At 45.5% G+C, this 15,145-nt stretch overlaps 1 protein-coding gene across 2 annotated transcripts in view; it reads left to right on the top strand.

Moving 5' to 3' along the window:
- Positions 1-12,032: 12,032 nt before the first annotated feature.
- TOMM20 (translocase of outer mitochondrial membrane 20) overlaps positions 12,033-15,145 on the top strand; it is a 30,505-nt gene continuing 27,392 nt past the window's right edge. The window contains exon 1 of one of the 2 annotated variants that reach the window (XM_073671465.1): positions 12,033-12,338. In XM_073671465.1, the coding sequence (XP_073527566.1) occupies positions 12,212-12,338 (127 nt within the window). In that variant the 5' untranslated portion in view covers positions 12,033-12,211. The remainder of the gene's footprint in view (positions 12,339-15,145) is intronic. The other variant, XM_073671467.1, reaches the window with a different exon arrangement.

The raw sequence follows: 15,145 nt of genomic DNA, 5'->3' as shown, positions 1-15,145 counted from the left end.
TATGATTGCAATTATATTTCTGTATGTGATATAAACATCAGACAAACACTAATAAAAACCAGAGGCCAGCAGATCATGTGAAAATATAATTTTGGTGTCATTCTCAAAACTTTTGGCCATGACTGTAGAGCTTAGTGTTTGCCACATGTTTTTTTTTGCCTTCCTCTGGATCAATAGGTTAGGCTATGGGTTGAATTAGATGGACTTAGTCTTCCTTCAACCTTAAAAACTATGTTAGTATGTCTCCGCAGTCCATTTGGCCATAGCCGATTTCGTCCCCTTAAGGAGGTCGTTCAGCGGTGCGGCTATCATGTAAAAGTTTAGGAGGAATCTCCTGTAGTACCCCACAATTCCCAGAAAGGATCTAACTTGCTTCTTTGAGAGTGGTCTCGGACAGTTTTGGATCGCGCCTACTTTACTGATCTCGCCTTTACCTACTACATATCCTAAGCATTGGTCCTCTTTTTTTCCCTATGGCACATTTTTTTGGATTTATAGAAATTCCTGCCTTCCTGAGAGCATCAAACACCACCTGGACCTTTCACAGATGACTTTCCCAATCCGGGCTAAAGATTATAATATCGTTTAGGTATGCCACGGCGTAATTCTTATGGGGTACGAGGATTCGGTCCATGGCCCCCTGGAAGGTGGTTGGGGTTCCCTGCAGTCCAAACGGCATCTGGACATAGAGAATGTGTTTTTCTCCTTGGCATCTTGTGACATGGGGATTTGCCAATATTCCTTAGTTAAATCCAAGGTAATAATGTACCTTGCTGGTCTGAGTCTTTCGATTAACTCATTGACATGGCATCGGATATGCGTTGAATTTGGAGACTTCATTCAGTTTCCTATAATCATTATAGCACCTTCATTCGAAATGGGGTTTTGGACAATCGGGCTAGACCACCCCTTCTTGGGTTCCTCAATAACTCAGAGATTCAGCATACGCTTTACTTCCTTGGCGAGAATTTGATAGGGCTTCAAGTTCACTCGCACATGGGATTCCGTCAGAACATAGTGTTCTGTGACCTTTGTACACCCCAGCAAATCTGAGAACAGGTCCCAGGTCTGCTGCAGCAACTCCCGAAATTGATGTTTTGGGGCCTTCGACAGCGTCTCGACTATTGCAACTATTTCAACATCTGCCTCTGACTTGACCAGCAAACATGGAGTTTCAACGTGCTTCCCTGTCTTGCCACGGCTTGATAAGATTGAAGTGGTACACTTGTTATGGTTTTTATCTTCCTGGTTGATGAACCTTGTAGATCACTTCACGAAGATTCTCCACCACCTCATGGTGGCATTGCCATTTGGCCAAGAATTTACTCTCCAGTGTGGTAATTAGTACGAGGACTCGGTCCCCAGAGCTGAACTGACCGGTTGTAGACTTAAGCTTGAGCCTCTTGTGCCTGGAAGAGATGTGGAGCATGACTTCGGCTTTCCAGGTTTCCTTCACTACATCAAGTAGACCCCGCAGATGTCGGCCATACAGAAGTTCAAACGGAGAGAACCCGGCAGAGGCTTGTGGAACCTCCAGGATAGAAAACGACAGATACAGTATGAGACAGTCCCAGTCTCGACCATCATTTTTAACCCCTTTACGACCTTAGACAAATCCATCAGTCCAAGTCACCAGGGACTTAACCTTTTAAGTATAGATATCATGGCGATTTTGCGCGCACAGAGGCTATGTGTGCGCGATTGCTGCCGGGTGTCAGCTGATTCTGACAGCTGACACCTGGTACTCAGTGCCAGAAGCGGTGCCCGCACCGCTCCCGTCACATTAAACCCCTAAATGCTGCGATGCCAGCATTTATCGAGCAGGCAGAGGGAGAGATGCCCCTCTGCTCCTGGATCGGCGCCACGGCCACAGGATTGCGGGGGCCCAATCGTTGCCATGGTGACCCGATGTCGCCATGACGACATCCGGGTCATCAGACACTAGCAAGGTAGGTTAGATCATGCTCAGTGCATGATCTAACTAACTTGTGTCTGCAGGGCTGACAGTTATAAGGCATAGCAGTGCTCCTGCATAACATCGATCAGCCTGCAGAAAATAAACGTCCCATAGTGGGACAAAGTAAAAATTTTTAAAAAAAAAAGTGAAAAAAGTTTTCAAAATATTTAAAAAATAAATAAATCACAAAATAATACACTGCTCAAAAAAATAAAGGGAACACTTAAACAACAGAATATAACTCCAATTGGATCAAACTTCTGTGAAATCAAACTGTCCACTTAGGAAGCAACACTAATTGACAATCAATTTCACACGCTGTTGTGCAAATGGAATAGACAATAGATGGAAATTATTGGCAATTATCAAGGCCCACTCAATAAAGGAGTGGTTCTGCAGGTGAGGACCACAGACCACATCTCAGTACCAATGCTTTCTGGCTCATGTTTTGGTCACTTTTGAATGTTGGTTGTGCTTTCATACCATGAGTACCATGAGTGTGGTATGAGGGCCCGACGTCCACAGATGAGGGTTGTGCTCACAGCCCAACACCGTGCAGGACGCTTGCCATTTGCCACAGAACACCAGAATTGGCAAAGTCGCCACTGGCGCCCTGTGCTCTTCACAGATGAAAGCAGGTTCACACTGAGCACATGTGACAGACGTGACAGAGTCTGGAGACACCGTGGAGAGCGATCTGCTGCCTGCAACATCCTTCAGCATGACCGGTTTGGCAGTGGGTCAGTAATGGTGTGGGGTGGCATTTCTTTGGAGGGCCGCACAGCCCTCCATGTGCTTGCCAGAGGTAGCCTGACTGCCATTAGGTACCGAGATGAGATCCTCAGACCCCTTGTGAGATCATATGCTGGTGTGGTTGGCCCTAGGTTCCTCATAATGCAGGACAATGCCATACCTCATGTGGCTGGAGTGTGTCAGCAGTTCCTGCAAAATGAAGGCATTGAAGCTATGGACTGGCCCACCCGTTCCCCAGACCTGAATCCGAATGAGCACACCACAGACTGTCCAAGAGTTGGTGGATGCTTTAGTCCAGGTCTGGGAGGAGATCCCACAGGAGACCATCTGCAACCTCATCAGGAGCATGCCCAGGCGTTGTAGGGTGGTCATACAGGCACGTGGAGGCCACACACAATACTGAGCCTCATTTTGACTTGTTTTAAGGACATTACACCAAAATTGGATCAGCCTGTAGTGTGTTTTTCCACTTTAATTTTGGGGGTTACTCCAAATCCAGGCCTCCATTGGTTAATAAATTTGATTTCCATTGATGATTTTTGTGTGATTTTGTTGTCAGCACATTCAACTTTGTACAGAACAAAGTATTCAATGAGAATATTTCATTCATTCAGATCTAGGATGTGTTATTTCAGTGTTCCCTTTGTTTTTTTGAGCAGTGTATAAATTGTACCCAAAAATAAATATTATTATGAAAAACAAACAATAAAAGTACACATATTTGGTATTGCCAAGTCCAGAACGACCTGACCTATAAAACTGTCCCATCAGTTAACCTCTTCAGTGAACACCATAAAAAAATAAATAATAAAAGAGCCAAAAACCAATGCTTTATCATACTGCTGACAAAAAGTGGAATAAAACGCAATCAAAAATATTAATGTAAATAAAAAGGGTATGGCTGAAATCGTCATTTTGTCCCGCAAAAAACAAGCTGCCATCCAGCTCCATCAGCCGAAAAATAAAAGTTATAGCTCTCAGAATAAAGCAAAAATAAATATTTTTTCTACAAAGTAGTTTTTATTGTGTAAAAGCACCAAAACATAAAAAATTACCGTATATTCCGGCGTATAAGACGACTTTTGAAGACTGAAAAATCTTCTGTCTAGTCTGGGGTCGTCTTATACGCCGGTAATGTTTTTGAACTTTCAGAAATTGACATGCGGGGATACTCTGGGGGTGTTAATAAGCTGCCGTGGCCGTATCCCTGCCATGTGGGAGTTAATATAAGGTGGAGGGAGTTAAAATACGGCGGCGGTAGGTCCAGACAGTCAGCGCTTCTGTGCTGAAACTGACACATCGCTGCGCTGTGTCTTCTCAGGCCTGGGACACAGCGCAGCGTATTCCCAGCAGCGGAGACAGACAGAACCTAGCGAACTTTTCTGACACATCGCAGTGTCTTCCCAGCTCCGGACACAGCGCAGGGCTTCTGTGCCGACAGCTTTCACTTGTCACAGAAGCGCTGCGCTGTGTCCGGAGCTGGGAAGTTCGCATCGCTTCTGTGACAAGTAGTGTTGAGCATTCCGATACTGTAATATCGGGTATCGGCCGATATTCGCGGTATCGGAATTCCGATACTTTTACAATATCGAATACCGGAATCGGAAGTTCCCATAATGCCTGCGCTCTGCAGTGTCTCTGAAGGATGACAAGCTGGATGGCAGAGCTCAGCTGAGATCCAGCCTGTCATCAGAATGCCATCCCAGCGTGGGAGAATTCTCCTGATTGTTTAAAAGCCGGCGGGCGGTAAAAAGCCGCCGGCTTTTAAACAATCACACAGCCCCATACTGCTTCCCCGCAGCCTCCCACCCCGATCCTCCGCTCCCCTCGTCACCTCCCATCCCAATCATAAGTTAGGACCGGGCGGGGAGTGCAGCACAAAGGAGCGGGGAGCGAAGGACCCGGGCGGGGAAGCCGGCAGTGAAAAGACTTCACCGCCGGCTTTCCCGTTCTGTGCTGCGCTTTCCCGCCGGTTATTTCAAATGAACAGCTGAGGTATCAGGTGATGCCGATCAGCTGTTCATTTGAAGTCGCCGCGGTGCCCTCAGAGGGTTCATGTGAGTTCATGCTTGACTGCATTGCATGAACTCACATGAACTTTCCCACGGTCTCACAGGTCAGCCTCACCTCCCAGACCCGTCATGATTGGTGTGTGCGGGTGTCTGTGCGTGTGTCTGCGAGTGTGTGTGGGGTGTCTGTGCGATGTCTGCCGGTGTGTGCGGTGTCTGTGAGATGTCTGCGAGTGTGTACGGGTGTGCGCGGTGTCTGTGCGATGTCTGGGGGTGTGTGCGGTGTCTGTGCGATGTGTGCGGTGTCTGTGCGATGTGTGCGGTGTCTGTGCGTGCAGGCAGACATAGGCCGATGTGACACTACTACTCCCATCGGCCTATGTCTGTCCCCCGTCCACTCCTGCCAGCAGGATCAGCTCGATGGGAGCAGTAGTTCCCATCAGCCTGATCCTGCTATATAAATTGCCCTACTGTGTCCCCAATAAATGTTAAATACATGTCATTGGTGGCCAGTGGTTACCTACAATAAATTAGTTCATACATTACCTGTCCCCGCCGATCGCCACCTAAAATAAAGTAAAAAATAAAAAACTACACCTATACTCACCTAGACACCTAATTCCCCGAAGCCATCGATCTCCTGTAATAAAATATAAAATAATAAACCACAACCTTATCCTTACCCCTCCGTAGTAGTCCACGAGTGTCCCACGATGATCTCCAGTTCAGAGCAGCCACATAGAATGTGACCGCTCTGAACCGCTGCCGCCGCTAGAATGACGGGGCCGTAAAGCAGCCCCGTCATTGCAAAAGCGGGTTCGCCGGAGTTCAGGCAGCGCTGCTCCGGTTAGCTGCTTTACGGCCCTGCTGTATCGTGAGAAATTCCCACGGTACAGCAGTGCTGTAAAGGAGGTCTCCGGAGCTGCGCTGACTGAATGCACTCCGGTGACCTCGGTCAGTGGCTCCCGCTGCCGGGAGCGGACGTGTTCCCGGCAGCGTGAGCTTACAGCAGCCATGCACAGCTGTCACCATCTCCAGATGTGACAGCTGTGCATGGGAGATCAGCGCAGGAACGTGGACAGGTAACTATTTTTTTTTTAGTAAACTAAGAATTAAATAAAATGGTGTGGTTTATTTCAAATAAATTATTTTTTTCTTGGTGTAGTGTGTGTTTTTTCTTTTTAACACTTTGTAGGTTAGTAATGGGGGTGTCTTATAGACGCCCATCATTACTAACCTGGGCTTCATGGCAGCTGGCGCTGACATGAACCCCAGCCCTATTACCCCCTGCCACCGCACCAGGGCAGCGTGGAAGAGCGAGGCTAAGTGCCAGAATTGGCGCATCCTATGGATGCGCCATTTCTGGGGCGGCTGACGGCTGGTGTTTCTAGCCTGGGAGGGGGCCAATATTCATGGCACCCTTCCTGGGCTATTAATATCAGCCCCCAGCTGTCTGCCTAGCCTTTGCTAGCTATTAAAATAGGGGTGACCCCACGTCATTTTTTTGGGGGGGTCCCCCATTTTAATAGCTAGTAAAGGCTAGGTATTCAGCTGGGGGCTGATATTAGTAGTCTGGGAAGCTCCGTGGGTATTACCCCCTTCCCAGGCTTCAAACATCTGCCCCAGCTGTCTGCTTAACCTCCGCTAGAGACTAAAATTAAGGGGAACCCCACGCCAATTTTTTTTTAAATAAATCCTTTATTTTAACACTAAATGACAAGTACAGTAATCAACACTGTCACTGTACTTCATATATATGTGACTGACATGTTTCTATCTATCTAATCTACCGTATGTATGATTCTCTATTCCTTCTATTCTAAATTGTCGGGTACAGATGCTGAATTGCCGGCCGGCTTTTTTAAAGAGACGGTGCATGAAAACACTATTATTTTTTTAAATAAATCCTTTACACTAAATGACAAGTACAGTAATCAACACTGTCACTGTACTTCATATATATGTGACTGACATGTTTCTATCTATCTAATCTATGTATGATTCTCTATTCCTTCTATTCTAAATTGTCGGGTACAGATGCTGAATTGCCGGCCGGCTTTTTTAAAGAGACGGTGCACGAAAACACTATTATATTTTTTAATAAATCCTTTACACTAAATGACAAGTACAGTAAGCAACAATGTCACTGTACTTCATATATATGTGACTGACATATTTCTATCTATCTAATCTATGTGTGAAGCTCTATTCTTTCTGTTGTAAATTGTCGGGTACCGGTGTATGCCGCTGATGAAAATGGATGATAGTAATGTTGTTGTTGTATGCCTTATGTTTATGAGTGACAGTTTTCCTGCTATATACCTGCATGTCATAAGAATTTAAATTAAAAAAGGACCATGTTAAATTCAAATCTGTTTTTTTAAAATTTTTACCGGTGTTTGGTATGCGTTGGAAAAGGGGTAGTCTTATCCTAAACTCTATATTTTAACAGGAAAGTAGGGGGGTCGTCTTATACACCAGGTCGTCTTATACGCCGGAATATACGGTATATATAAATGTGGTATCGCTCTAATCATACTGACCCAAAGAATAAAGCTGCCTTTACCATACATGGAACGGCATAAACAACAACAAAAAAAAAACAATTCTGGCTTGTGATCCCACGGTGTCAGTCTTTTTATAAGGCATGCATAAAAGTGCCCTCGGCCACAGTTTTGTGCACCTCTGGAAAAAAAGGACACCGCTGAACAGAGGCCAGACGGAGTCGAGAGTAACTCTGCTAACTCATTATAGTGAATGGATCCCTCAAGGGTTTCATCTGAATTACATCACCCAGAGATTTAAATGGAAACCCCGATATCAGTGCTTAGCATAGACCACAGGATAAATGGTAACATTTTACATAACATTTTGGATCACAATAAAAGCTTTGACTCAATCCAGTAAAAAAGCAAGTCCCCACCCAGGTTCATCATCTGTTAACGGAAATATAGGGAGCGTCCACGTTACTGGTAACACAAAGGCTCTGGAAAAGAGAAATGGTCCTTGCCCCCCAAAAGAAATTCAGCAAATTCTGTGCTCCGAAATCCAAATCCCCCCCCCCAGCGTGCCTAAAGTGCCCGCATGTTTGGCATTTCTGTAGCGATGAGAGTCCACCTATTTTAAGGGTGCATGTCTCCAGAAGCATGAGCTGGGCATAACAATGTGCTGGTCACTACAACATACTGGTCACTACAACGGCACCTTGCAATTTTCACTCAGAAACGTCCACTGCTGCTTGTTTCTTGAAAACACCCATGTAGTTAAAATCCTCACCACAGCTGTAGGTAAATTCTTAAGGGGTATAGAGGCAAATAGTGCATCAACCCTCCGGAGTCTCGCCGTGTGGTTTAACAGTATTGTACAGCCATATAATAGGTGTATTTCTACATTCAGCAGAAGTTGTGGGATAAATTTTGGTGCAATTTTTATCCATTTTCCAGAGTGAAATATAAAATCTGTGGTTAAAACAAAACTTTGGTGGTAAAAATGTAACAAATCTTTCTTCATCACTCTGTGAGGCACATGTGGAGTCAACATGCTCACTGCACCCCTAGATGAATTCATTGAGAGGTGTAGTTTTCAAGAGAAATTGCATAACACATTTTGGGGTCCATTTTAACCTGCTATCCTTGTGAAAATGAAAAAATTTGGGGCTAAAAACATTTTTGTGAAAAAAAAATTATTTTTTTCATTTTCACAGATCAACATTGTAAATTACTGTGAAGCACCTATGGGTTCAAGGTGCTCACTACACACCTAGATAAATTCCTTGAGGGATCTAGTTTCCAAAATGGTGTCACTTTTGGGGAGTTTCCGCTGTTTAGGCATATCAGGGGCTCTCCAAATGAGACATGGCATCCGCTAATTATTCCAGCAAATTTTGTATTCAAAAAGTCAAATGGTGCTCCTTTCCTTCGGAGCCCTGATGTATGTCCAATAAGTGGTTTTCCCCCACATATGGGGTATCGGCATGGTTAGGAGAAATTGCAAAATTAATTTTGGGGTTCATTTTTTCCTAGTACCCTTGCGTAAATAAAAAAAATTTGGGTTTAAATTTAATTTTCTGTGAAGAAAAGTTAAATGTTCATTTTTTTCTTCCACATTTCAAAAATTTCTGCGAAGCACCTGAAGGGTTAACAAACTTCTTGAATGTGGTTTTGAGCACTTTGAGGGGTGAAGTTTTTAGAATGGTGTCACTTTTGGGTATTTTCTGTCATATAGACCCCACAAAGTCACTTCAAATGTAATTTGGTCCTTAAAAAAATGGTTTTGTATAATTTGCAGCCTGCGTGGGAGCTCTCGTGGAGGGCATGGAGGGGCAGCCTGCAAGGGAACTCTCGTGCAGGGCATGGAGGGGCAGCCTGCGTGGGAGCTCTCGTGCAGGGCATAGGGGAGGCTGTGTGGGGGCTCATACGATATATAGAAGGGGCTGTATTCAGGTTCAAGTGATATATAGGAAGATGTCAGCATACTTAATTCTGCTCAATATTAAGTGATTCAATTAATTATTAATATCATCATTAATATATTGATATTAATATCGAGCAGAATTAATTTCAGCCTATTGGTTCGACCCTCCACAACAGTCAAGGTCTCACATGTGGCCCCTTGGAAAAATTAATTGCCCACCCCTGCACAAGATTGATTTCTTCACTTCAGGTATCATGATAATCAGTGCAGCAACCCAAACAAGACACTGTCTATAGTTTACTTCGCAAAATCCTGCTGACAGGTTCACACAATACACCACTGCTCCCATAGAAGTGGACGGAGCGGTGTGAGGGCAGTGGTGTAATGTTTGACCCCACTCAATCCACTTCTATGGGAGCAGTGGTGTAATGTAAGACCTCCCCGCTCCATTCACTTCTATGGGAACAGTGGTGTAATGTGTGACCCTGCTCTGTGCATTTCTATAGGAGCAGTGGTGTAATGTGATGGGCATTAGATACATGGTCTTTTGTCTCAGTATAAGGCTCCTGCAGAGACTTACACTGATATCACTGACTCAGCTCTGCTATTAGAGTCCAGCAGCGTGATGATTATCCTGGTGTGCTCTGAACACGAAAGCAGCAAGCAATGATCAGCAGCCTGGTGTTGTTCTACTAACGTGAGGCTTCCAACATTGCTCCCCCTGCCTATAGTCACCTCATCCCAGAACCTCCTGTCACGGTTGCGTTTACAATGGAGTGGCTCCTGTGAGGCTTCTTCCAGCAGCTCTTCTCTAGACGTTTCATTGGTCAAGTGACTAGAAAAGAGCGGCAGTAGTGAGGATCTAATCGGAGCCTCCAATCTAGACAGGTCAGTGCTGAGGTGACCAGAGAGGAGTGGCTGGAGCGAGGTCCTCACAGGAACAGCTCCAATGTAGACGGTTGACAGGACCACAATGGAGGTGATTCCAGCAGCTCCTCAGACTCCAATCTAGCCGCCTCATTACAGGACTGGCTAGAATGGAGTCACTGCAGTGAGGAGTGCGGGTTATAATGAGGTGCAGGAAGTAATGAGATTATAGGAGGTTTTTTTCTTGAATAAAAATAAAGTCATATATTGAACCAGCTTTATAAATGTAATGATTTTGTGGCTTTTTATAAGTTTTTTTGGAGCATTGCTCAAGTTTTTAATGGAGTAAACCTAAAAAAAAATTCTACAATCATTTTTTAGTCTGTACACAAGTCTCAGCACCACCGTCATTTTGAAGAGTGAGCGGAGCTTTGATGGGAGGGGCATGACAGAGCGCAGCCAACAGTCATCATAACTTACAACACCAAAGTAACGTAAATTGCGTCAGCTCCGTCACAGGCTCGCCCCTGCACTCATAGGCGGATTATAATGAGGGCAATCTGGGCTACCGCCCAGGGCCCGAGGTTCCTGGGGGGCCAATGGCCAGATCGCCCTCATTATAATATGTGCAGCGCCAATGCGGCACACACCGGCAGGCAGGCCCCCGGACCACCTGCCCCCCCCCATCAGCTGCGCAGGGCCGCTGCTTTTTCTTCGGCCAGGCCAGCACTGCACCTGTTAACTTCCCTGTGTGCTGGCCTGGTCACGTCACAGCTAGGAGACACGGCCCTGTGTGTGGTCGTGTCTGCTAGTATGACGTAACGCAGTGTGCGCCCTGCACTGCTGCTTACCAGCGGAGAGTGTGTGTGTGTCAGTATGCGCAGATATCATTGTGTGATGTCTGTTTATAAGTATTTTTGTGTTTCAAATGTGTTTATGCGTGTATGTATATGTCTGTGTATGTTTGTGTGCGGCCTCCCGCTGTATCTCGGGGGCGCCGTGCGGCCCCCCCGCTGTGTATAGATGGCGCTGTGCAGCCCCCCCCCCTGTGTATAGATGGCGCCGTGCAGCCTCCCGCTGTGTATAGGAGGGTTGTGGCAGCTCATATTGTATGTAGGGTCTCATACTGTATATAGGGGATGTCAGCATACTTAACTGTGCTCAATATTAAGTCATCCAATTAATGTAAAAAAAATTATTATAATTAATATAAGATAAGAGGCCCCGCCCCCTCCTGTGATATCATCCCAGTGACAGGGGAAACTGTGAGCTTCAAAAGATGGCGCCGATCTCCTCCCATAGTTGTGACCTGGACAGCCAAGGCTGTGTTTCAATGCAGCATATGTGGTCGGAGAGAGACTGCAGAGTCCTATGCCGTATTTGAGATAACTGCTGTTACACACCAGAAAAAAGCAGACCCCAGTTGTTGAATAAAATAATAATAAAAATAGTTAAAGTGAATTTAATTGTGTATTAAAATAATTGATTATATAATCAATAATTAAAATCGCGGCACTTTCCCTTTAAGCCTGCAAAGAACCAACAGATAAAATTGGGAGAAAGAAACTGCTGCATAAAAACCCTGTCAGCATGGTGGGATACGGTGTCAGCATGGTGGGATACGGTGTCAGCATCGTGGGATACGGTGTCAGCATCGTGGGATACGGTGTCAGCATCGTGGGATACGGTGTCAGCATCGTGGGATACGGTGTCAGCATCGTGGGATACGGTGCCAGCGGGTTAGGACTGGCGCCACTGGCTGGGACCAGAACTGAATGCTAGGCTCCTTGTTGGGTGTGGGCAGCCTTCTGAGAGCAGCTCTCCCAGCCGGCAGCCATACCTCCCAGTGTCACACCGCCCTTATGTTAGCTGTCCATACCTGTCATGGACACTATTTTCCGACAACAACGTGAATGCCTGCCTGCAGCACTATACTATCCGTCTCCTCAGGCTATGCGAGGGGGAGGTGCGCCTTGGTCACGTGGTATTTACCTCACGTACTGTATGAGGTGCGTGTAATAAAGCTTCTTAAAAAAAAAAAAACACTGCGACAAGGAAGAGCGCCGCGTGCTTGCCTGATTGTCGCCGGGTAGTGACGTCATCTGTGGGAGACGGCCTTTTCGCTTCAAGGGTGCAGAAGGAGAGTGGTAGAGGTGGCTGCACCTGGTGTTTCTTTGTCCTGTGTGACACTTACCTTTGCAGACAGGAGAGCATGGTGGTAGTTGGGAAGACCAGCGCCATAGCGGCGGGGGTGTGCGGGGCGCTGTTCTTAGGTTACTGCATTTACTTCGACCGGAAAAGGAGAAACGATCCGAATTTCAAGAACCGACTGCGGGAGAGTAAGTGTCCTGGAAATGCAGGGAGACCTGTGCCATGGCCGCCGCTGTAGTGAGTGGAAGTGCATGTTGTTTGGATGTGATCGTACTGCTGAGATGTGACTGCACGATGGGAAACAATGGAGAAGGCTGTTAATCCTGCTGAGCGGTGTGTGATCCTCTTGTAGCTGACGAGTCTCTCAAGATGGATCCCTCATTGCACAGTGGCGTTTCTGTCCATTCAAGTGAATGAGAGCGCTGGATATCCTCAGCTTAGTCACTTCAGAGCCCCATATAAAACAGTGGACACTTGCCTTCCACAGCAGTCCTGTTCCTGGTGGACATGGATCGGCTGCAGCCTTCACGCTGCTGGAATATTGATGAGCTGCAGCGGTCACTGACCCACCAGAATTATTGTCATTTGAATGGCTGAAACGGCACCAAAGTGGGAGGTGAGTATCTGATATTTTTACAGGCTCTTTTTTTTGCTGCACATTCTACTTTGATATGATCTGAGTTCATTATTCAACTGATGGGAGCTCAGGACAAGACATATAAAACAATTACTAGTTAGCTCTCATTAACTTTTTTTTTTTCTAAACCTGTGTGAATGAATGTTCAGAGTAGTGTCAGTGTGTTAATATACACACCAATCGCAGTCTTCTCCGGTATCCCAGTGCTGCTCTGCTCCTTGTCTTGAGTCACGTGACTGCTCTTCAGACCGAAAAGGCTTTTACAATATTTAACTGTAACGAGTTCTGGCATTTTCACAAATCACCTAGCTTCACCAAGTGGGCAGAGCTGGAGTGGGATGGAGCGTGACAACCCCCTGTCTTCAAATTCATGATGCGTGATGGTGCTTTTTACACCAAAAATCTTACTTCAGTCCTTGACTAAAGTAAGAATTGTGGTGAGGCACTTTCCACGCCTTGCCTGATTAATTAGGAGGCACCTGTTAATGAATCATGTGCCTTGCACTCCACACTCTCAACACTTGTGAAAAATGGGGCCATAGAGTGCAGTTTGATCTGGAGAGTCTGAATCACCTTCATTTGATTTAGTAAAGGAGTGGGGCAGTGTTCTATATCGTAGAAGACATCGCTGAGTAGATTAATACACTACAAACATCTACACAGGTTTAGGGTAAAAAAAGTTGATGGGAGTGCTTCTTTAACTCTTTCTACAGTCAGCAATAGACAATGCAATAGACAGTGCAACACTGGCTATAAAAGGCAAATGGTACAAAATTTGAAATGCAATCCAAATGTAAAGATGATTATTAACCACAAATACATTCATTTAGCTAAAGAAAAAAAATCAGGCCTGCATGGCTTACTAGAGCAGCGGTGACAGGAAAAATTTAAGATATCTTCCCTGCAGCCACTCTCTTATGCGGTAATCGGGACAGTGCAGAGAGCTGTTACAGTCATGGCTCACCATACAGTGAGCATGCTCTTATCAGTCTGTAGTACATTGATTGACAGGCTGCACTGCACACACAAACTGCAGAGCATGCTGTTCATCAATGTGCAGGGAGGTGAGTACAGCCAGGCTCTGTATAGTGAGCGGTGACTGTAACCGCTCCCTGCACCCTCACAATGACTGACAGCGCGGTTGCTGAGAGAATACAACATTGTGGTCCCCTGTAGCTACTGCTAAGCCATCCAGGCATGATTTAAGCTCTATTTACCTGCAGATAACATTTATTTCTGCAGGTGAATAGTGTTTCGGGTGGCGACAGGTTCCCTTTAAAGCAGATTTGTCCTCTTAAAAGGGTTTTCCAGGGTGAGAAGACAGGTTGGCAGTCACTCTGTGATTGCAAACTGCCGAATCATGATTGAGTGTGATGTGCATACTGTCACGATTACCCTATATTCCCCATGGGAGTGAGCAGTTACATGTATGTGATTTGTATAGTTGTGTAACAAAATGGAAGAAAAAAATCAAGGGATGTACACACCTGAATATCTATTATATGGAAAAGTTTATTAGACAAAAAAGGGGATAAAGATAAAAACATTTAAAAGCTATTCAATGATGCAACAATATATCCCAAAGTAATAATATACTTTAAAGTCCCAGCCTATTAGTGTCAACAGCATACATGTGCGGCAATAAAAATAGCACAAAGATGACCATAGAGTCTACATATGCAAAATGCAAAATATGTGTCATCTATAGGAACACAAACTGGTGTGTAGTTATTAAAGAAGTTTCCACTACTTTCACATTGCTTCCCTATCCATAGTGGCCGCCCATTCAATTGAATAGGAGGCGGATGTGCAGTAACAAGTGCCGGCCACTACAACTTGACAGCCAAGCACCGCAGGTAAGGACTTCTGGCCGCTGGCACCGATAACAGCTGATAGACGGGGGGTAACGCGTGCGGAACCCCGGCCGATCATACATTGATGCCCTATCCTACGGATAAGGCAGCAATGTGAAAGTAGTGGACAACCCCATTAAGGTCTTTGCAACGCAGGTATACATAGAAGCCTTACTAGACCAAAATGTGGCTACAAATTAAAGTGTCAATACACAACCACAACTGCAGGTGCTCAATTGATCCCCTGAGTGCCAGGGAATTGATGTTACATAACAGCATAGTACCTACATGAAGCCTTACAGGCACCACATCTTAAGACTATGTGCCCACGATGCAAAAATGCTGCATGTTTTTTCCGCTTCTCCCTGGCAGGAAAAACTCATGTGGTTTTTACATGCGTTTTTCCCGCCAGGTAGAAGCGTTTGTGAAGCGTTTTTGCATGCATTTCTGCATGCCGGTTATCAAGCGCTTTTCCAAGCGATTTTTAGCATCACTTGGAAAAGTG

The sequence above is a fragment of the Phyllobates terribilis genome, unplaced genomic scaffold (assembly GCF_046119375.1).
Source record: "Phyllobates terribilis strain yellow unplaced genomic scaffold, ASM4611937v1 Scaffold_3__8_contigs__length_932513732, whole genome shotgun sequence".
NCBI lineage: Eukaryota > Metazoa > Chordata > Amphibia > Anura > Dendrobatidae > Phyllobates > Phyllobates terribilis.
The sequence above is the reverse complement of the archived record's forward strand: the minus strand, read 5'-3'. Positions and strand labels throughout refer to the sequence as shown.